This window comes from Mytilus trossulus, unplaced genomic scaffold (genome assembly GCF_036588685.1).
Source record: "Mytilus trossulus isolate FHL-02 unplaced genomic scaffold, PNRI_Mtr1.1.1.hap1 h1tg000158l__unscaffolded, whole genome shotgun sequence".
NCBI classification, from domain to species: Eukaryota; Metazoa; Mollusca; class Bivalvia; order Mytilida; family Mytilidae; genus Mytilus; species Mytilus trossulus.
This window is the reverse complement of record NW_026963304.1, coordinates 3,075,952-3,098,822: the sequence shown is the minus strand read 5'-3', so window position 1 is coordinate 3,098,822 and position 22,871 is coordinate 3,075,952. Positions and strand designations below refer to the sequence as shown.

The 22,871-nt window shown below is 32.7% G+C and overlaps 1 protein-coding gene across 1 annotated transcript in view; it reads right to left on the bottom strand.

Moving 5' to 3' along the window:
• Positions 1-2,046: 2,046 nt before the first annotated feature.
• LOC134700567 (uncharacterized) overlaps positions 2,047-22,871 on the bottom strand; it is a 122,733-nt gene continuing 101,908 nt past the window's right edge. Inside the window, exons 12-15 of the mRNA XM_063561945.1 lie at positions 13,118-13,311; positions 12,481-12,565; positions 11,058-11,321; positions 2,047-5,452 (exon numbers count right to left, since the gene is read on the bottom strand). Coding sequence (XP_063418015.1) covers positions 5,223-5,452; positions 11,058-11,321; positions 12,481-12,565; positions 13,118-13,311 — 773 coding nt within the window. The 3' untranslated portion in view covers positions 2,047-5,222. The remainder of the gene's footprint in view (positions 5,453-11,057; positions 11,322-12,480; positions 12,566-13,117; positions 13,312-22,871) is intronic.

Below are 22,871 nucleotides of genomic sequence, written 5' to 3'. Positions count from 1 at the left end.
GGGTTCATTGAACATCGTTCAGATAGAAGGCATGATATGCAAAGGTGCTACAGGGTTAATTGGATATCGAGTTTGCAAAGGTGATACGGGGTTCACAGGACACCGTTCAGTAGGATGACAGAGTTTGCAAGGTACTACAGGGTTCTCAGAACACCGTTCAGAAGAATGGCAGAGTTTGCAAGGTACTAGTACTACAGGGTTCACTGGACATCGTTTAGAAGGAAGGCAGTGTTTCCAAAGGTACTACAGAGTTCATTGGATATCGTTCAGAAGGAACACAGAGTTTGCAAAGGTGCTACAGGTTGCACTTTGTAAATACAGCTGTTTCTCAAACAACGCCTCTTTTGGATGTGCATATTGTTTACATTGAAATCTGTGATAAGCCTTCATTTGAGGAAGGGTTAGTTAAAAAAATTAGTGTTAGTTTAAACTCTCAAAAGTTCAGGGCATATAAACGTTGAAAATATGCCGCACATCCCTATATTTTGACCTTTGAAAAAAATTGTAGTGCATAAAAATTATGGACTTTCTATTCTAGGATAAGATTTTTTTCAAAACTTCATAGTAAAAGTGGTACAGTTTTAGCCGTAAAAGGAGTTCCTATGGGAAATTGCATTGTCAATTTTTACAGAAATTCAACCTACAGGGTTCTCAGAACATCGTTCAGAAGGAAGGCAAAGGTACTACAGGGTTCACTGGATATTGTTCAGAGGGAAGACAGAGTTTACAGAGGTACTACAGGGTTCAATGGACATTGTTCAGAGGGATGACAGAGTTAACAGAGGTACTACAGGGTTCACTGGATATTGTTCAGAGGGATGACAGAGTTTACAGAGGTGCTACAGGGTTCATTGGATATTGTTCAGAGGAATGACAGAGTTTACAAAGGTACTACAGGGTTCACTGGATATTGTTCAAAGGGAAGACAGAGTTTACAGAGGTACTACAGGGTTCACTGGATATTGTTCAGAGGGATGACAGAGTTTACAAAGGTACTACAGGGTTCACTGGATATTGTTCAGAGGGATGACAGAGTTTACAAAGGTACTACAGGGTTCACTTGACATTGTTCAGAGGGATGACAGAGTTTACACAGGTACTACAGGATTCACTGGATATTTTTCAGAGGGATAACAGAGTTTACAGAGGTACTACATGGTTCACTGGATATTTTTCAGAGGGATGACAGAGTTTACACAGGTACTACAGGGTTCACTGGATATTTTTCAGAGGGATGACAGAGTTTACAGAGGTACTACAGGGTTCACTGGACATTGTTCAGAGGGATGACATAGTTTACAGAGGTACTACAGGGTTCACATGACATTGTTCAGAGGGATGACTGAGTTTACAAAGGTACTACAGGGTTCACTGGATATTGTTCAGAGGGATGACAGATATTACAGAGTTGCAGCAAGATTCACTTGACATTGTCTAGAAGGATGAACTACATGTAGTTTGAAAATATGTTTTATGGTTCACTTGATATATTCCAGAAGGAGGTGATAGTTTCAAAGGTCTGACATGAAAAAAGGGGTATAATTAACAAATGTGCTGGATGATTAGACCCAGTAGACGATTTAAATGTAAAGGTCTTTACCAAACTACCTGTCAATTAGTTTTTACAAGCAGGGTAAATTTCGACAGCATTATGTTCAGATGCTGCATAATCCTGTTAAGTACATCAAGCCCACATGTAGCAAGTAACATCTTGAGCTGTTGGTTAAGTTCCATGAGAACAAAGGTTCCTACATTTGTTTTCATAACAGACCACTGTTGCTTCTCATTTTCTTCCGGGTTCATTATTGTCATAGATTTTGTTTTAACATGTTCTGAATTTATCCCAATTTTGATAATTACATGTAAGAAAAGTAAAAAAAAATCACATTGGATCGTCAGGAAAATACAATCAGGAATTTTTAAATATTCTGAATGTGGTTTAGTTGTATGAACAGAAGTATAACAACCAATGTATTACTGATTGCGTATCTACATAAAATAAGAATATTATTTTTCTATACATTTATTTCTCAAGAGAGACTGCTAATGAAATTTCACAAATGATAACACATGATAGTTAAACCAATCACATAAGTCATTATACATATATAAAGTAAAATAACATTACAAAATATATTTTAAAGATATATAAATTGAAAACAGAAGCCTGAATGATTTTAAAATATTGATTGTCTCAATAATGTCAGTGCTAAAATATGTCAATAATATGTACAATGATAGGGATAAAATCTGTCAGTTATTATATGTACAATAAAACAAAATGCTAAATTCTGTCAGTTATGTGTACAATCATAGTGATAAAATATGTCAGTTATCTAAACAATGATAGTGATAAAATATGTCAGTTATATGTACAATCATAGTGATAAAATATGTCAGTTATCTGTACAATCATAGTGATAAAATATGTCAGTTATCTGTACAATCACAGTGATAAAATATGTCAGTTATCTGTACAATCACAGTGATAAAATCTGTCAGTTATCTGTACAATGATAGTGATAAAATATGTCAGTTATCTGTACAATCATAGTGATAAAATCTGTCAGTTATCTGTACAATGATAGTGATAAAATATGTCAGTTATCTGTACAATCATAGTGATAAAATCTGTCAGTTATCTGTACAATGATAGTGATAAAATCTGTCAGTTATCTGTACAATGATAGTGATAAAATCTGTCAGTTATCTGTACAATCATAGTGATAAAATCTGTCAGTTATCTGTACAATCATAGTGATAAAATCTGTAAGTTATCTGTACAATCACAGTGATAAATTCTGTCAGTTATCTGTACAATCACAGTGATAAATTCTGTCAGTTATCTGTACAATCACAGTGATAAATTCTGTCAGTTATCTGTACAATCACAGTGATAAAATCTGTAAGTTATCTGTACAATCACAGTGATAAATTCTGTCAGTTATCTGTACAATCACAGTGATAAAATATGTCAGTTATCTGTACAATCATAGTGATAAAATCTGTAAGTTATCTGTACAATCACAGTGATAAATTCTGTCAGTTATCTGTACAATCACAGTGATAAAATATGTCAGTTATCTGTATAATGATAGTGATAAAATATGTCAGTTATATGTACAATCATAGTGATAAAATCTGTAAGTTATCTGTACAATCACAGTGATAAAATCTGTCAGTTATCTGTACAATCATAGTGATAAAATATGTCAGTTATCTGTACAATCACAGTGATAAAATCTGTAAGTTATCTGTACAATCACAGTGATAAAATATGTCAGTTATCTGTATAATGATAGTGATAAAATATGTCAGTTATATGTACAATCATAGTGATAAAATATGTCAGTTATATGTACAATCATAGTGATAAAATATGTCAGTTATCTGTACAATCATAGTGATAAAATCTGTAAGTTATCTGTACAATCACAGTGATAAAATATGTCAGTTATCTGTATAATGATAGTGATAAAATATGTCAGTTATATGTACAATCATAGTGATAAAATATGTCAGTTATATGTACAATCATAGTGATAAAATATGTCAGTTATCTGTACAATCATAGTGATAAAATCTGTCAGTTATCTGTACAATCATAGTGATAAAATATGTCAGTTATATGTACAATCACAGTGATAAAATCTGTCAGTTATCTGTACAATCATAGTGATAAAATATGTCAGTTATATGTACAATCACAGTGATAAAATCTGTCAGTTATCTGTACAATCATAGTGATAAAATATGTCAGTTATATGTACAATCATAGTGATAAAATCTGTCAGTTATCTGTACAATCATAGTGATAAAATATGTCAGTTATATGTACAATCACAGTGATAAAATCTGTCAGTTATCTGTACAATCATAGTGATAAAATATGTCAGTTATATGTACAATCACAGTGATAAAATCTGTCAGTTATATGTACAATCATAGTGATAAAATATGTCAGTTATATGTACAATCACAGTGATAAAATCTGTCAGTTATATGTACAATCACAGTGATAAAATCTGTCAGTTATCTGTACAATCACAGTGATAAAATCTGTCAGTTATCTGTTCAATGATAGTGCTTTAACATCTCAGTTATATGTAAAATGACAGTTCTATATTCTGACAATTTTCTATACAATGATAGTCCTAAAATCTGTCAATCGACCATTTTCGAGTTCATGCATTTCCGTAAAAAATTAGGTTTTGATTGACATCATTCGTATCGTTACTTCCTTCCCATGCGATTGAACAAATATGATCTTATATATATTGCACAAATTTTCGGCAAATTAAATTCTTATAATTGGTTATCAGCACTGCTGTCATTATGGAATTGTGATTAAAAACCTTTGGAACAAACATTATTTTTAGTTTATCCTGCATAAAGACAATCCCAAAGATGCTTGGAGAACTTGATAGTGCAGGGAAACAGGCGGTTTCCTCTATCTGGTAAATGACATTATAAAGGCAAGCATAATTGAAGAACGTTTGAAGTGAAGGACATAACTCGAAAGTAGTCTATTATCTGTACAATGATAAAAATGAGTGTGCTATGATCTGAACGTCTCATGTTAATGAAAAATTCAATACAAACCAAAAACATGTATCAACAATAATGATTAATTCTTTAATTCTTTAATGATGAAAATACTGTATATAAAAAAGATTTCAAAACAAGAATGTGTCCATAGTACACGGATCCCCCACTCGCGCTATCATTTCCATGTTCAGTGGACGGTGAAATTAGGGTCAAAACTCTTATTCTTATATTAAAATTAGAAAGATCATACAATAGGGAACATGTGTACTAAGTTTCAAGTTGATTGGACTTCAACTTCATCAATAACTACCTTGATTAAAAGCTTTAACCTTACGCAGGACAGATGGACGAACAGACAGACGGACTAACAAAAGAACATTTAATGCAAAACAAAACAAATAAATGAACTAATGCTCACAAGAGTTTGTTTTTTCATAATAACACCACTAATGGCGAAAGGAAAGAAAATAAAACTGGACCTTATGAATAAATTTGACAAGCTATTTTCAATGTTTGATGAATAAACAAAAAGGTTTTATCTATTCATAAAAAAATGAGGACTTTAAATCAGTTGCATAAATCCTTGAACTTGGAAAATATATTCTTAATTTATGATACTGGTCATAAATGGTTTGATAACAATTGTCCACCCAATAAGTTTTATTGAACTGTTATTACAAGAAAAATGTCTTCGTAGATGTAGTCTCTAACATTCCCATCTGACATTTTTGTGCCAAGCTTCCAGATTGTGGTACATATTCATATTCTGCATTTGTGGCTAATTCATTTCTCACTTTTCTTAATATCATCTCAATATGTTCATCCTTGTATTTTTTCTTGGCAACAGACAAGAATGCTCTTATGAAATATGTCCCTTTACATATATCCCGAATTGCTACATAGCCTAAAATTAAAAAGAAGAACTGTAACTTTTCTAATTAACTATACAATGATACAGTTGTTCCAATATTTTTAAAGATGATGGAATTGTAATTTGCCATTATAGTACAAAAAGATCATTCATACTGACCCAATAGACTGCAATAAATAAATACTATAGAAGTAAACATGTGTTGCTTTATAAAAATAAATATTGCATGATACAATCTTGTCATTTAGTCAGCAATATCTACCGAAACAGTATTGTAAATCTGTAAATCACATTATTTAATTCTCAAGACATTTTGTGTTTATGTATTTAATCACACTTTTTAATGCTCCTCCAAAATTCAAAACATATTTCGCAACACAAATATTTCTAATGTGGGTATTATATCTCGTTGCATATAAGAATTTGGCCCTAATATAGTTATAACGGTAGCTAAGGAATGTTTTGACATTATCCTAGAGCATGAACTAATAAACACAGATTTTGAAAAATAACAAAGCCATATATAAATATTAAAATACTGCACTTTTGAAAAGATTTTCCTTTATTTTTAAAAGTATTACCTGCAATATTGCAAAATATGATAAAATCAAATGTCAATTTGTCAATGGAAATTCCATTTATGTTCATACTGTGCAGTAGTTAAAACAGTTAATAACAAGCTAACTGGGGGTCTCACTAATTAGCGACAACAAGCATCAAGAAGCGACAACAAGCGTCAACAAGCGACAAGAAGCGACAACAAGAATTATTTTAGCGACAACAAGCGACAAGAAGACTATTTAGCGACAAGAAAACATTTTTTTTATTAGATATAAAGAAATTTGTGGTTTTACCTTGGGGTTCATATATATATATACATTTTTTTTAAAATTATTTTTAGTCATTATATAGTAATATGTACATTCCTATTTAACATAACATTTATACATATTGTACATGGTGGTCCCATTTTGATAAGCCGTAGATTTTTACCACTACGGTTCACTGTATTTTTGCCCTTTTTGAAGTTGTAGTTTTAGCATTTTTAATACGTTTCCGTTGGCAAGGTTTACGTGCACATGCACTTCTTTTGGGGATTGTCAGCCCACCATCTGTTAAACATGATAAATATCGTTTAATGAGGCAATAAACAAATAAAAAGATGAAAACATTCACATTTCAATTTTCTTTTCCTCCTGTTTGATTTCAGTTCTTTGTATTTCACAATTTGTGTCAATATTTTCAGGACAATGATGCACAAATAATTCATTTTGAGAGCTTAATATATATTGCACGAAAAGAGTTTTAAAAAACAAATTATAAGATAAATAATATGCTCTAAAACACAAGGAAAAGTAATCTCATAATACAATAATTAAACGTAATACTAGCTGTTATTCATAATAGATGATAAAATATTATGTAAATAATGTTTCATTTTTTTCTATCAATTTTAACTTTCTTGTCGCTAAAATTATTTTCTTTTGCATATTCTTTTAATATTTATTGCAATAATTAATTTTAATTAAAAAAAAATGTTTTCTTGTCGCAAAATAGTTTCTTGTCGCTTGTTGTCGCTAAAATAATTCTTGTTGTCGCTTCTTGTCGCTTGGTACAATGTATATGACATATAAATTAACATGTACCTAAAATGCCTTAAACAATGAGCATGTGCATCCTTTTTTTCAAGCAACTTGTTATCAAATAATCAGACACATTGTTATCTCTGCTTGAGCATCTTAGAATGTTAAAATTAAACACCATAAGTCCTTATAACGTAGACGTTAAAGGTGAGCAGATCACTCATTCAACAGATAGTAGACTTGAAGTTAAAAGTGAGCAGACCACTCTATCAACAGATGAATAGATGGTGACATAGAAGTTAAAAGTGTGCAGATCACTCTATCAACAGATGAATAGATGGTGACATAGAAGTTAAAAGTGTGCAGATCACTCTATCAATAGATGAATAGATGGTGACATAGAAGTTAAAAGTGTGCAGATCACTCTATCAACATATGAATAGATGGTGACATAGAAGTTAAAAGTGTGCAGATCACTCTATCAATAGATGGTACCATACAAATAAAAGTGAGCAAATCACTCTATCTACAGATGGGGCATAGAAGTTTAATGTGGACATACCACTCTATCAACATATAGTAGCCTTGAAGTTAAAAGTGGACAGACCACTCTATCAAGACATGCTAGCCTTGATGTTAATAGTGGGAAAACCACTCCATCAAGAGATAGTAGCCTTGAAAATATAAGTGGGCAGATCACTCTTTCAACAGTCGAACACGCAGTAGCCTTGAAATTTAAGAAAAGACAAATCACAATATCAACAGATAGAAGCATAGAAGTTAAAAAGGAGCAAACCACTTTTTCAACAGATGAAAAGACAGTACCAATTTTCTTGCACCAGATGCGCATTTCGACAATACATGTCTATTCAGTGATGCTCGTGGCCAAAATATTTGAAATCCAAAGCTTATATAAAAGATGAAGAGCTATAATCCAAAAGGTCCAAAACAGTATAGCCAAATCCGTGAAAGGAATCAGAGCTTTGCATGAGGGAGATACATTCCTTAATTTATAATAATTTCTATCATTTTGTAACAGTAAATTTTAATAACACAAAAAATCCGTATTTTCATGCCAGTACCGAAGTACTGGCTTCTGGGGTGGTGATACCCTCGGGGACTAATAGTCCACCAGCAGAGGCATCAACCCAGTGGTAGTAATAAAATTAACGGTACCAATTGTCTTGCACCAGATGTGCATTTCGACAATACATGTCTCTTCAGTGATGCTCGTGGCCAAAATATTTGAAATCCAAAGCTTATATAAAAGATGAAGAGCTATAATCCAAAAGGTCCAAAAAGTATAGCCAAATCCGTGAAAGGAATCAGAGTTTTGCATGAGGGAGATACATTCCTTAATTTATAATAATTTCTATCATTTTGTAACAGTAAATTTTAATAACACAAAAAATCCGTATTTTCATGCAGTACCTAAGTACTGGCTACTGGGGTGGTGATACCCTCGGGAACTAATAGTCCACCAGCAGAGGCATCGACTAAGTGGTAGTAATAAAATTAACGGTACCAATTTTCTTGCACCAGATGCACATTTCGACAATACATGTCTCTTCAGTGATGCTCGTGGCCAAAATATTTGAAATCCAAAGCTTATATAAAAGATGACCTTGATGTTAAAATTGGACAGATCAGTATTGAACAGGTAACCAGGTAATAGCCTTGAAATGAAAAGTGGACAGATCACTCAATCAAAATATGAACAGATAGTAGCCTTGAAATTTAAAGTGGGCAAACCACACTATCAACATATATACAGATGGTGGCCTTGAAGTTTAAAAGTGGGTAGATCACTCTGTATCAACAAATGGTAGCCTTGACGTTAAAATTGAGCAGATCACTATATAAATAGATGGTAGTTTTGAAGTTAAAAGTGAGAAGATCACTATATAAACACATGGATAGGTAATATTTGAGTCAAAGGTGGGGGATAAACATGGTAAAGATGAGTTATGTAAAATGAGGTATACTTTTAAGGCAAGTGAATGAGAAAATAAAATTAGACTATCTATGACGAAACATAAAAGGGCAGGTTACATATATTTGTACACATACATTGGCTGGCTCTCAACAGTCAGGGATATTAAAACAAGTGTAACTAAGAGCAGTAGCTGCTCACTGGTGATACCCGCACCGCAAGTGGATAATATTAGTAGTGTTAAAATATGTAAGTGTTCGGTAAACAGGTAGATGTCGAGTGATGAATCTGAAAACATATCACACCGTAAAATTGACATACATAATTTCTGAAATTAAATTTTAGAAATCCTTGTATTGTTGTTCCTGAGAAAAATGCCACAAACATTTTCAACTTGGCCATCATGTGTGAAATGATACAAGTGTTCGGTAAGCAGGAAGTTGTCAAGTGATGAATCAGAAAACGCATAATACGGTATAGCTGACTTATATAAACCCTGAAATCAAATTTCAGAAACCTTGGCATTGTAGTTCTTGAAAAAAATGCAACGAACATTTTCAACTTGGCCATCATGTGTAAAATGATACAAGTGTTCGGTAAACGGGAAGTTGTCGAGTGATGAATTAAGTGTTCGATAAACAGGAAAATATCGAGTGATGAATTAGAAAACGAATCACACGGTATAGCTGACTTATATAAACCCTGAACCAAATTTCAGGAATCATGGCAAAGCAATTCCTGAGAGAAATGCGACGAAAATATTCATTAGACGGACGGACTGATGGACAGAAAGCGGGGGTTTGATAAGTGGGGAATATTTCCATGGGATACAGATGATGCCCACGCTTGCAAACATCGTTATCAAGGGACATTAATCAACAAGTCAAGTATTCTGTTACAACAAATTACTTCAAACTTTTCCTTTATTTATCCATAGATGTAAAGATTTGGTTGAAAACTTATGTCGAACAGGATAGCACATTCTCATTTTTACGGAGATGTTGTTTACCATGCCCGGAAATTTAGATACAATCCTTGTTAACTTGTCGATCATTTAAATAAACTTGTTCTGAAGGATTACCAAATTTAAGACTGTCATTACACCTTTTGAATATTGTTTTTAATGGTATTAATATTGATTTTTTTATCAGTAATTTAAAGGCAAACTAAATATTGTTATTGTTATATACATATTAATGTTTGTGGATCTACACTATATCTGTAAATTTATGTATCTTGGCATTGCACAAGGTCATGTTTCTTCTCTGACTGTGTATGACGTCTTCATTTTAAATCCATTGGATATTGGATGTGTACTGATTGATAATTACGTCGTAGGTGCATTATTTCTTTATATTAGTTCTAATTGATTTTTAACTAGCTGCCAGTAACTGCGAGTACTCTCAGGTCTGTACGAAGTGTCTTTTGTTGTTGGGATGTGCACGTACCCGGTCAGGTCCACATGTTTTTGTTAAATGTATTTCTATTTTTATTTAGCCATTATTTTGTCGTTTGTTGTTGTGTTCCATATTTGTTTTTGTTCACTTTTTTGAACATGAGTTAGGCAGTTAGTTTTCTCGCTTGAATTCTTTTACATTTTTCATTTCGGGGCCTTTTATAGCTGACAATGCTCAGCTCATTGTTGAAGGTCGTGTCTGTTAATGTATTTGTCATTTAATCTCATTCACAATCATACCACATTTTTTATATTGTGTATAAGATGAACAAAAAAAAACATTTCCCTTTTCGTTCTATTTGTAATAACTATTATAATGGATCTCATTTAGAATATAATCCTTACAGTCAAGAACCGTTGAAATATCAACTGATGTAAACCTATTCTTATGTGCCTGGCCTGTTCACATGGTTCAACAAATACGAATTTTGACTTGTTAAAAGGCATCAATCTTTTTTCAGCTTTAGCGCAGACTGATTTGTATCAATTTTTGTCATCATGTGTTCCCGTTTACTAATGCACCTTGAATTTCTCATCTGGTCTCTTAATGTTGAAAAAAAGTTTTATATTCTTATCCATCAATAAAGACAGCATAACATCATTACATATAACGTAGAACAGATAAAAGTCAACATAAACATAAGCAAAAGATAAAGTATAGTTTACCTGGTGTTGTTGCATATCCCACGATAATGTCAGCATCTATTGGAACATTTTCTGAAGTATAACTATGGGCATCAATAGAGAAAACTTCTGATGAGGTAGATGGCTGATCTAGAATTCCTGATTGGTTAACAGAGGTTTCAACAGATCTTTTTCTTTTCCTGTTTCCAGGAAATATATTATAGCTTTCAGAACATTCAGATACTACAACTTTTTCCTGCTCTTCATTTCCACGACAGGATTGAATGAGAAATACTTTTGGTTTACCTGAAATTAAATGTATAAAAGTTAATAATACTTTACCACCTGAAACCATTCATGATACAATACATCAATACAAGTTGTCAGTAGTTATACTATTCCAACCAGTTTTACTTCTCATATATGTAACCATTCATCTTACAATACTTCAGTGAAACTTGTCATTAGTCATACTATTCCAACAAGCTGTACTTCTCAGTCATGTAACCATTCACGATTCAATATCTCAATACAAAATGTCACTATTGTCAGTTATTGTAATGAACATACTTTGTATCTAAGGAGGTAACGTTGACAAAATAATTAGAATTAAAGGTGTACATAAAAGGTTGTTTGAAAGGACGTCGGTTAAACCATAATTAGCTGTTTAATATGAAGTTATTTGTTTTTTTGAAAAAAAACTCTGTCAATGCTTGTTATTGTTTATGCATTACATTGACCCAATGTAAATAATTGAATAATAGTTGATACAATATCCACTTGCACTTCTACTTAAATATTCACTTATGTGGTATTTTACTTATGTTTTTATGATATTTTGTTGGCAGCCTAAACTGCAGTTTGATGTCAGATGTGCTTTGCTAGTTTGATCAACGTGAATGTCATCTTTACCACATCCGAATATCGCTCATGAATACCATTTTCAACAGCAGGTATAATAAGATGTTATTGTAAAAATGTTTGACCTTGTTTAAAATTAACAATAAGGAAGGTTGAAAAATAGCCTTAAAGGCAAAAACAGTTGTCAAAGTCAACTATGCAAGTAAATGTACAAAACACAAATATCCTGTCTCATTGTGTGTCTAGAACATCTATAAAACATTTATAACTGCAGAACAGAAATTAAGACGAATAAACATGATGGTAGCTAATTATTGGTTAGGACACAGAAATTTCCGCCAATGATATGAAGTATGCATATCAATCAATTGAAACATCACAACACCAGACATAATTGAGTAAACATAGGATGGAAAACATTCAGTATCTCATGGGCTGCAGATGGCTAAATACTTTTTTTCAAAAGTAGGCATCATATCACATATTTGCATCAACTGTGATATGATTTCGAAAATCAATTTCAGTACAGGTGAAACATTGCTGTACAAGAAATAATGCCAAATTACCATTTTCAGTTACCATGTAAAAAGAGGTTCAAACTTACCATTAAATTTGCCTCCATCTTTGTTTTTGAATGGCTTTTGTATCTCTTCGACAGTAATGAATTCATCTGTTGTACAAATTCCATTCTGAAATAATTTTTTTAAATTGGAATATGTATCTATAAATATATAAGAAAAACATTTTAAAAAAACCACAAATAGCGCAAACCCAAATATCTCATTGTATGAACTATTATTTACACTATCCAAGCTTATTCTGATACTTACGGTAAACTGTAAACAAAAAAAATACTGTTACGGTGTGGACCGTTATCTAGTATTTGTATGGAACATATTTCACGTATCACACTGCACTGGGAGTTTTTTTTATTTGATTGGCAAATCCAGCATCATGAGACAATATAACGACATTTCCTTTTGCCATTCATTAGGTGATCAGCTGGTCATTTTTGGCAATTGACCAAAATAGACGTATAAAAAATTGTGTTATTCAATGTAGTATATAACAAAATGAACAAATAAAAAAGCCTGTGAGCTTGTGGATTTGGACCTACATCGGCGCATGCAATGTATTATTGTACACATGTAATTTAACATTACCATGGACCATTTCTGTATCGAAAAAAAACAGTACACTGATAGCTATGCAGATAAGTGTTTGGTTTTCAAATTCAATACCTTATTTCCATGACTCATAATTACACAGATAAAAGAATGATAATCCTTTGCTTTCTCTGTTAAGTATGTTCTGACAATTTCTTGGAAATAATCCTGTAACTCCAACTTTGTCATATCTCTTGTTGTACATTCCACCTGATACTTTAGTTCTTCTTTAAAGAAATTTGTGAGGTTCTTGCAATCCACATCAGAACCTTGAAAACAAAATACAACTCGTGATCAACATTAATAATGCAAAAAAACCATGATATTGATGAATGAAATTTTATCAAAATGTATAATAACTTCATCAGGCATGCTAGAGAAAATGTGGGGAAAATAGTAGGATATGCACCCAAACAATTTGGGTTACACAGTACAACCAAAAACACCAAATATCATGAATGAACCATTTGATCGTTGAATTAAAAAAAAATAGGTCAAAGTCAGTTGAATCCCTGAAGACAGACATGCACATCATTCATGCAATTATTATAATAAAATACACCGCTGGGAGCAGTTTGATACAACGGCAGATGACGAACCCTGAACAGTTGGGGCAAGTATGGGCACAACATTTAAGGTTAAAATAGCTTTGAATTTGGATTGTGATTGAATATTTGACACACCATAGGTTAGTGGAAAACGAATGTGGTCCAAGAAGTGAATAATTTGAAAGTGAAAATTGCAGCTTTAGCCTTATTTTTAAGGCATTGCACTACACTTAGTAAAATTTTCTATCAATGCGTATGACCCTTTAAAAAGTTAGACATCTGGGTATAAATACATATTTTGGAATTTTATTCAACTAATGCAATTTTTTTATATCCATAAATCACTCTCTCCCAAAGCAAAACTGCATGATGCTTACATGGAGCTGTACCTAAATATTGGGCAAAATACCCCTTTAAAAACGCCTTATATCTGGCGGAGAAATATATAACACAAAGTACATGATGAAATTTACATCGGTTACCTGTTGAAACCTATCGATGGTGAGTATAGGTTAAAATATCAACAATAAGCATAAAACATAACGATTCATAAATTCACAGCAAACAAAGAAAATAAATATTAACAAGTGAAATATGTTATTCCAACAATAATTATTTTAAAAGAAATAAGTTTGAGTCGTTCCAAATTTCATGTAAATTGAATTTATGGTTACATATTGCAATTGAAGTCAATGGACTTTTCTGAAATGAAACAATTGCATGGAGTTATTTCTTCTATTTTGACATGACATCATCACAAGAATGGCTGCTCAAAATGCTTCTGAAGAGAACTGTTCATTTCTAAAGTATTTTGGGGGGACTTGTGTTCATGCCGAACACTTCTGTGTTCATGCCGAACACTTCTCTTTAAAAGACAATAAAACTATAATCTGTAAGCTGGGTAACAATGACATATTAAATGAATCAGAACTCCTCTGTAATAGGGCCGGAATCTAGGACTGGTCATCAATACCTGACAAGGGTGCAACTATTTGTATCACTCATAGACCCTTGTATGGCATAGGGGTCTTACATGAAACTGTACATAAATCAAATAAACAACAATAACACAATAAACAACAATTGAAGATGTTTTTTTCTAGATTGCAGTATAAAGACAATACTAGTGTATTGACTCGACATATCAACGATACAAGGATTCGACCCGAAGCGGGGAAAGAGCTCGGCAGAGCTTTCTATACCTCATCCGTATATAGTTGATATGTCAAGTCGATACACTATTATTGTCGATAAATGAAATCATGTACAATTATATTTGGAACTCATCGGAGTCCATAGATTGAACAAATATGTACTACAAAAAGATACATGTGATGGAGGCCTTAACATGATTAATTTAAATGCTTCTATTAATGCTTTGAAATGTACATGGATCAGAAGGATTTTTAAAATTGTATTTCTGTCATATGTTGATAAAGATAGATGTTTTAGTTGTAGTAACAGCTATATAAAGCAACTACAGCAAGAGTATAAAAGAATAAACTTTGGAATGATGAAATGGGTGCTTGGCAAATTGTAATTGCAAAAGAAATGAATTTACACAACTGAGAATATTTTCTTTCCAGTCAAGTTTGGATGAATGATCTATTTCAAATTGACAACAAACCAGTTATTATATATCATGATGTATACATTCATATGAAAAGAAACTGATGAAAATTTAGGAAGGTATCATTCTCCCTTACAATGTCATTAACATGTAGAATACCTTTACTATGCAAGTCTTTAAACAACACTAGGACTTCTTGGTCTATGTGAATATTAAACAAAGGACCCAGATAAATTCATGACAAAATAGTTTTTTGGTGGTGTTGATGTGTTTGTACATCTTACTTTACTGAACATTCTTGCTGCTTACAATTATCTCTATCTATAATGAACTTGGCTCAGTAGTATCAGAGGAGAAGATTTTTGTAAAAGATTTCTAAGATGTACGAAAAATGGTTAAAAATTGACTATAAAGGGCAATAACTCCTAAAGGGGTCAACTGACCAATCTGGTCATGTTGACTTATTTGTAAATCTTACTTTGCTGAACATTATTGCTGTTTACAGTTTATCTCTATCTATAATAATATTCAAGATAATAACCAAAAACAGCAAAATTTCTGTAAAATTACCAATTCAGGGGCAGCAATCCAACAACGGGTTGTCCGATTCATCTGAAAATTTCAGGGCAGATAAATCTTGACCTGATAAACACTTTTAACCCCCGCTCCCCTACAGAAAAATAAGTTGAGGGCCAGTTGATGGCCATGTGGCAGACAGTTGAGGGCTAGCTGTTTTAAGCAAAATAGTTGAGGGCTAGGTGTTGAGCATCTTAGCTCAACTCAAACCTGGCCAAGCACTGTATGTAGGATAGATGTGGCTCAACTGAAGCTGGCCATTAAGTTGAGGAAAAGTTGAGCAATTGATCTTTGGTTTTCATATAGTTGAGCAAAAGTTGAGCATTCAGACTTTGAAATTTTTGTAGTTGAGCAAAAGTTGAGCATTTGGACTTTGAAATTTTTGTCGTTGAGCAAAAGTTGAGCGTTCAGACTTTGATTTTGTTTATAGTTGAGCCAAAGTTGAGCAATTAGAAATATGACCTGGTGATATAAATGTTATGTGCCATCTGTTTTATCTATCGTTAGTGCAAATGGACAGGAAGTATTATTATAAATGTACACAAAGTTTGAGGCAAAATGAGGGAAGCACATGTTTTTATACTTTTTTCTGTATTTTAACTTAACTAGATCTTTGACATAAAGATAAAAAACAAACAGTATTTCTTTAATTATAAGATATATCAAATATTCAAGATTTAGGTAACCAACAGTTATTATTAGGGACAAATCTCAAAATGATCACACTGTCACAATACCCAAAAGAACCTCAAACATTTAAAATTTGAACTGGGTTTGAGCATGCACATGGCAATCAAAGATGTCTTCTAGCTATCATGAATAAAATATGAATTTTACAATGAATGTAGATAAAACTAGAGGCTCTAAAGAGCCTGTGTCGCTCACCTTGGTCTATGTGAATATTAAAGGAAGCAGATGGATTCATGACAAAATTGTGTTTTGGTGACGGTGATGTGTTTGTACATCTTACTTTACTGAACATTCTTGCTGCTTAAAATTATCTCTATCTATAATGAACTTGGCCCATTAGTTTCAGCGGAAAATGTTAGTAAAAATTTACAAATTTTATGAAAATTGTTAAAAATTGACTATAAAGAACAAACCCTCATGAAAAAAAAAATCTGAATATTGTCTGAATGTGTCTGAAAATGTCTGAATTATTTATGAAATTTTCTTACATGATAAATGATGTCTGAATTTTTCTGAATCCTGATATTTCTATTCTGAATTGATACAATGTACTGACAATTCTGAATTTTTGCTGAATATTTCTGAATCATTAAGAATGTTATTAAGACAAATTAAGAACTTCTGAAAGTGTCTGAATTGTTCTGAAATTGTCAGAAATATATCCAAGAATGTAAGACGAATTAAAAATCTGTATGTTTCAGTAAGAGTATGATTCAGACAAATTCAGAATTTCTGAAAAATGTCTTAATTTTTCTAAGTGTGTCAGAACTATGTTTAATAAATTGTTTACACAGAGATGACCAATTTTTTTTTGTTATGCTGACACTAAAATGTAAATGTTGAAATCAAAATAGTTAAAGTTTTACATGTAAGTAATGGAAAATATTCAAAGTCAATGAACCATGACTGAAGGTATTATGGGCTGAACAATCTCCATGAAAATGAAAATTTGCCATATGCATACCAATTATCAATAGACAATGACAGATTGAGCAGGGTCAGATTATCTCCATGGAAATGAGATGTAGCAATACCAGTTAAACTGCATACCAAATATCATTTACATATCACAATATGTTCCCAATGCATTAATTAACCTTATCACAAACTAATACAGTTGTAAACTAAGCAAAAGTTTCAAAATCTTCAGACCATGACTGAGGGGGTAGGGTCAATTAATCTCGATGGAAATGAGGATGTATGTACTATGCTAGTTCAACTAGGGGTTCCACATAAAGTGACCTAATCACAAACTAATACATGAAGACTTAGCAAACGTTTTAAAGTCAATAGGCCATGGCAGTTGGTGCAGGATCAAATAATTTTCATGGAAATGAGATGCACAAATGCTAGTTTAAATGCATACCAAATAACATTGACTAACACCAGTGGTTCCCCTTTAACTCAGGCCTTATCAAACTAATACATGTTAACTAAGCAAGTTTCAGTCACAAATTAACTTGTAATTTGATGTTCAAAGCCACCCTCTGATGCTGGAAACAGCATATACATGTACATATGTTTCGATTTTTGGTTTCTTCAAGGAGAGACAAAACTGTAAGAATTATCTTTTCTGTATTGCCGTGTATAACGAAATTTGCAATGTGCAAAAATATCAACGATAACTGAACAAAAGGGATGTCATTTTGTAAATTAGACAAAGAGAAATTTCGTTCTCAGCAATTATAGATATAGGAAGATGTGGTGTGAGTGTCAATGAGACAACTCTTCATCCAAATAACAATTTATAAGAGTAAACCATTATAGGTCAATGTAAGGCCTTCAACACTGTTTCATTGCATTTAAGAAATATGTTTCTCCGTGAAATAGGACCCCATTGATTTATTCGAAATTCTAAGAAAAGAGGGACGAAAGATACCAAAGGGAAAGTCAAACTCGTAAATCTAAAACAAACTGACAACGCCATGGCTAAAAATGAAAAAGACAAACAGAAAAACAATAGTACACATGACACAACATAGAAAACTAAAGAATAAACAACACGAACCCCACCAAAAACTAGGGGTGATCTCAGGTGCTCCGGAAGGGTAAGCAGATCCTGCTCCACATGCGACACCCGTCGTGTTGCATAAGAAGTGATCCGTTTTAGGTATAGCTAAGGTATTACTAACTCCATTCATCTTCATTCATTTATTTCTTAGTTATCACGAAGAACATACTAGTCCTCAGATTATCGTATTTATCATGAAAATTCGGATCTGATCTAATTGATAATTACCCATTGAAAACTGCACAGTATATATGGCCTGAGAGCCACTATAGACCCCCATTATGTTGATGCTCTTTCGAGTTCAAAACAGATGCTGTCCAACAAAAGAAAAGCTTAGCGTGAAGAATGTGTTCGGACGATTACAGACAAGAGGAAAAAAGAAAATATGGAATATTCGTTGTCGAGTGTTTATAAAAATTAAATACTGATGTCTGCATGGTTTTTTTATATTTAAAAAAGTAAATGGTTTCTATTTGTGTCTCACACTTTTGCTGCAGCCAGAGTAAATGTGCAATGTTGTTTGCCATACGTCCCGACTTCGGGAGTTACCATTTGATTTATACGGGAGGCTAGGATGAAACATGTTGTCCTGTACTTTATTTCACGTGTTGTAATATCTCTTTCCTGCATGCGTTCTTATATATTCGCTCTTTTCAGTCATCAGTCCTGCCATTTTCTTATCCTGACCTTTTTATAAAAAAAATCGTCCTGCCTGTTTTTCTCGACTTTTTTTGTAACTGATTACATCCCAACCCTCCCCCTGAACATGAAATGATAGTTTTTTATTGGAAAATTTACGGGAATGTGAAAAAAAAGATTAAGCCAAGTTTCAGTGATTTCATTCCAATGTCGTATTTCTTTTTTAAAGAAAATTTCGGCACTGCTTTCAACAGCAATGTTCTGTTTTCAATAAATTCAACAAATATCAGTTAAAGTTTGGGTGAAAAACCAGTTTTCATCAGATTCAGATCGCCCGTTATTCACTGACAAGTTTAAAAATTCCAACAAAGTACCTTTTTCCAGTGCCGTAGATGTAGATGAAAGATAAAATCATTGATCTACTAAGTAAAGGTCAATTCCGTTTTAAAAAGGTAATTAGTATGGCGTTCATTATCACTGAACTAGTATATATTTGTTTAGGGGCTAGTTGAAGGACGCCTCCGGGTGCGGGAATGTCTCGCTGCATTGAAGACCTGTTGGTGACCTTCTGCTGTAACAGCCAATGGCGTTTTTTTAAATGATTTGTGTATTGCATTAACTAAACAATCTGCTGCTTGAGCGTTGGAACTTGACATCGCTTACGAAATAGATAACTGACATCGAAGTACCAAAGCGTGTCGACTGCACCAGGTTAGATTGGTGAGAAATTAAGATATCGGGTTAACTGCTTACTTGATTGACAGGAATCAATTATCGTTGAGGCTCCTGTAGGGAAAATATGATGACATTGTTAAAAGTTGCCATTATTACAAAGTGGAGTATATAAGAATACGACCAGTTCTCACAGGGACAGTCACAGTATACTAACGATTTTTTACCCGACCAGATTTAAAGTTCGTGACGTTTTTCTCACAGCGAGTCGGTTTGTAGGTTAATTGTTTTTATGACAAATGCAGCCCTAAAAATCCCGTTTTTTTGTCCGTTTGTTTAACTTGCTACGTAAAAATACGTCTGTGGTAAAAACCTAGGACTATTACAATAACAGTTAGTATAATAGTTCCAGTAAATACACTATAAACGTATATAAGGGGGCATATATAACGTCCGTTTATAAATTAGGCTGCCTATAAATTATTCCATATCAGTAGACGGATATTTATAGTGGTTGAAAACCTCCATAAATTAATCATACAAGACCGCTGAGACAACTATAGCACGTGTGTTATATTAGTTTCAGAAATAAAGTAAAAAATTCCTTGTACGATATATTTATTCTCGGCGGGCGATTTCATGGTAATCGGTGAACGTAATCGTCTATAATCCGGAAAATGATCCGGAGTTGGTTTTCATGTTAGATCTAGGGTAGCACTCCACAGTTAGAATAGAAAATTAAAAATGAGCAACAAAATGTTTTATCATCTCCTATTTCTCCTATAAAAAATGGGTGTCCTTCGCCTCATTTTTTCGTAAAATCCAATCACAAAGTTCGTGCCATAAAAAGTTGGAAAAAAACATTACAATAATTGCCGGACCAATGTATGGTATGGGCATGCAAATACGGACTGTCATACAGAAAACAGCCTATATTACATGCATTACATAATCTTGATGTTTATATAAACCCAATACGAAGGCTATTTTAGCACTCAGCTATCCAAAAATGATTTTTATTTCACACTAGCTCTTATATTCTAAAAATCCACAGGGGCCAAAATGCGAAACTACACACCTAACTGTGGAGTGCTACCTTAAGGTGAAATTTTCCCCTCCTGCCTCAATTTGTAGTATATTTTCTATGTTCTACTAGCTGTTACGACTAAAATGGTACCTTAGTTTTTAAAATTGGTTCAGTAATAAAGATTTTATGAAGGTTAGCAGTTGATATTGAAACGCGACAAAAAGTGATTAAAAAATTAATGCTGGATCATAGTGAAAACTTCAAGTCTGTCTCATTTTTGGGGTAAAATTCAAAAACTTTTCCCTTTTTTCTGTTTAAAATCATAAAACTACATTAAAAGAGAAAAAAATATACAATTTTTAGGTATTTGAATGCACCTGTATGTCAATTTTGCTGTAAATAGCATACCTAACCTTGTTTTAGTAGCTCTCAAGCAGGGTATAAATTTCTAACAGTACTGGCATCAATAAATTTAATTAATGCCAAATTATAATATAAAATCTTGATAAAAATGTTTATTTGACTTATTCGCATTCAAAAATTTCAAGCGATACATTCTGGGGATATCAGATAAAGCGCAATATTTGATAACAAGAGCGAAGCTAATGGAGTACAAATTTAAGACTGCAACATGTCTAAGTGTCAAAATGTGTATATTTGGTTGCTAAGGACAGTAAACAATAAAATAATCATGAATTGCAATCCTAGCAGAGTTTTTAACTTCAGAACTAAAACAAGAACATTAAAGACTTCAGACTTGTGGTGAAATTTATCTTAAAAAGTGCATTTCTGTGCTTTCTGATGTGCCATAAGGTAGCACTTTAAAAATGATCCGGAGTTGGTTTTCATGTTAGATCTAGGGTAGCACTCCACAGTTAGAATAGAAAATTAAAAATGAGCAACAAAATGTTTTATCATCTCCTATTTCTGGATTTCTAATACATTAACCTTACTGTTTGTGTTGTACATGTGCATATGTATGTAATCAGTATCTTCCATAGATTTGATTTTTCAAAGTTAAAAGGGTGAACAATAATTCCTTTTATGTGTATCCATGGCAACATTCTGCATTTATTTACAATAAAATATTGCAAAAAGGGGGGTAAACATGTCACATATCCCCCCAAAATTTGGATCAAACTAGAATTTCAATGCCTTTAAGTGATACCTTTTTAGAAACTGTTTGCATAGATCTTCCTAATGATCAAATAAAAAATGGGTGTCCTTCGCCTCATTTTTTCGTAAAATCCAATCACAAAGTTCGTGCCATAAAAAGTTGGAAAAAAACATTACAATAATTGCCGGACCAATGTATGGTATGGGCATGCAAATACGGACTGTCATACAGAAAACAGCCTATATTACATGCATTACATAATCTTGATGTTCATATAAACCCAATACGAAGGCTATTTTAGCACTCAGCTATCCAAAAATGATTTTTATTTCACTTTAGCTCTCATATTCTAAAAATCCACAGGGGCCAAAATGCGAAACTACACACCTAACTGTGGAGTGCTACCTTAAGGTGAAATTTTTCCCTCCTGCCTCAATTTGTAGTATATTTTCTATGTTCTACTAGCTGTTACGACTAAAATGGTACCTAAGTTTTTAAAATTGGTTCAGTAATAAAGATTTTATGAAGGTTAGCAGTTGATGTTGAAACGCGACAAAAAGTGATTTAAAAATTAATGCTGGATCATAGTGAACAACTTCAAGTCTGTCTCATTTTTGGGGTAAAATTCAAAAACTTTTCCCCTTTTTTCTGTTTAAAATCATAAAACTACATTAAAAGAGAAAAAAATATACAATTTTTAGGTATTTGAATGCACCTGTATGTCAATTTTGCTGTAAATAGCATACCTAACCTTGTTTTAGTACCTCTCAAGCAGGGTATAAATTTCTAACAGTACTGGCATCAATAAATTTAATTAATGCCAAATTATAATATAAAATCTTGATAAAAATGTTTATTTGACTTATTCGCATTCAAAAATTTCAAGCGATACATTCTGGGGATATCAGATAAAGCGCAATATTTGATAACAAGAGCGAAGCTAATGGAGTACAAATTTAAGACTGCAACATGTCTAAGT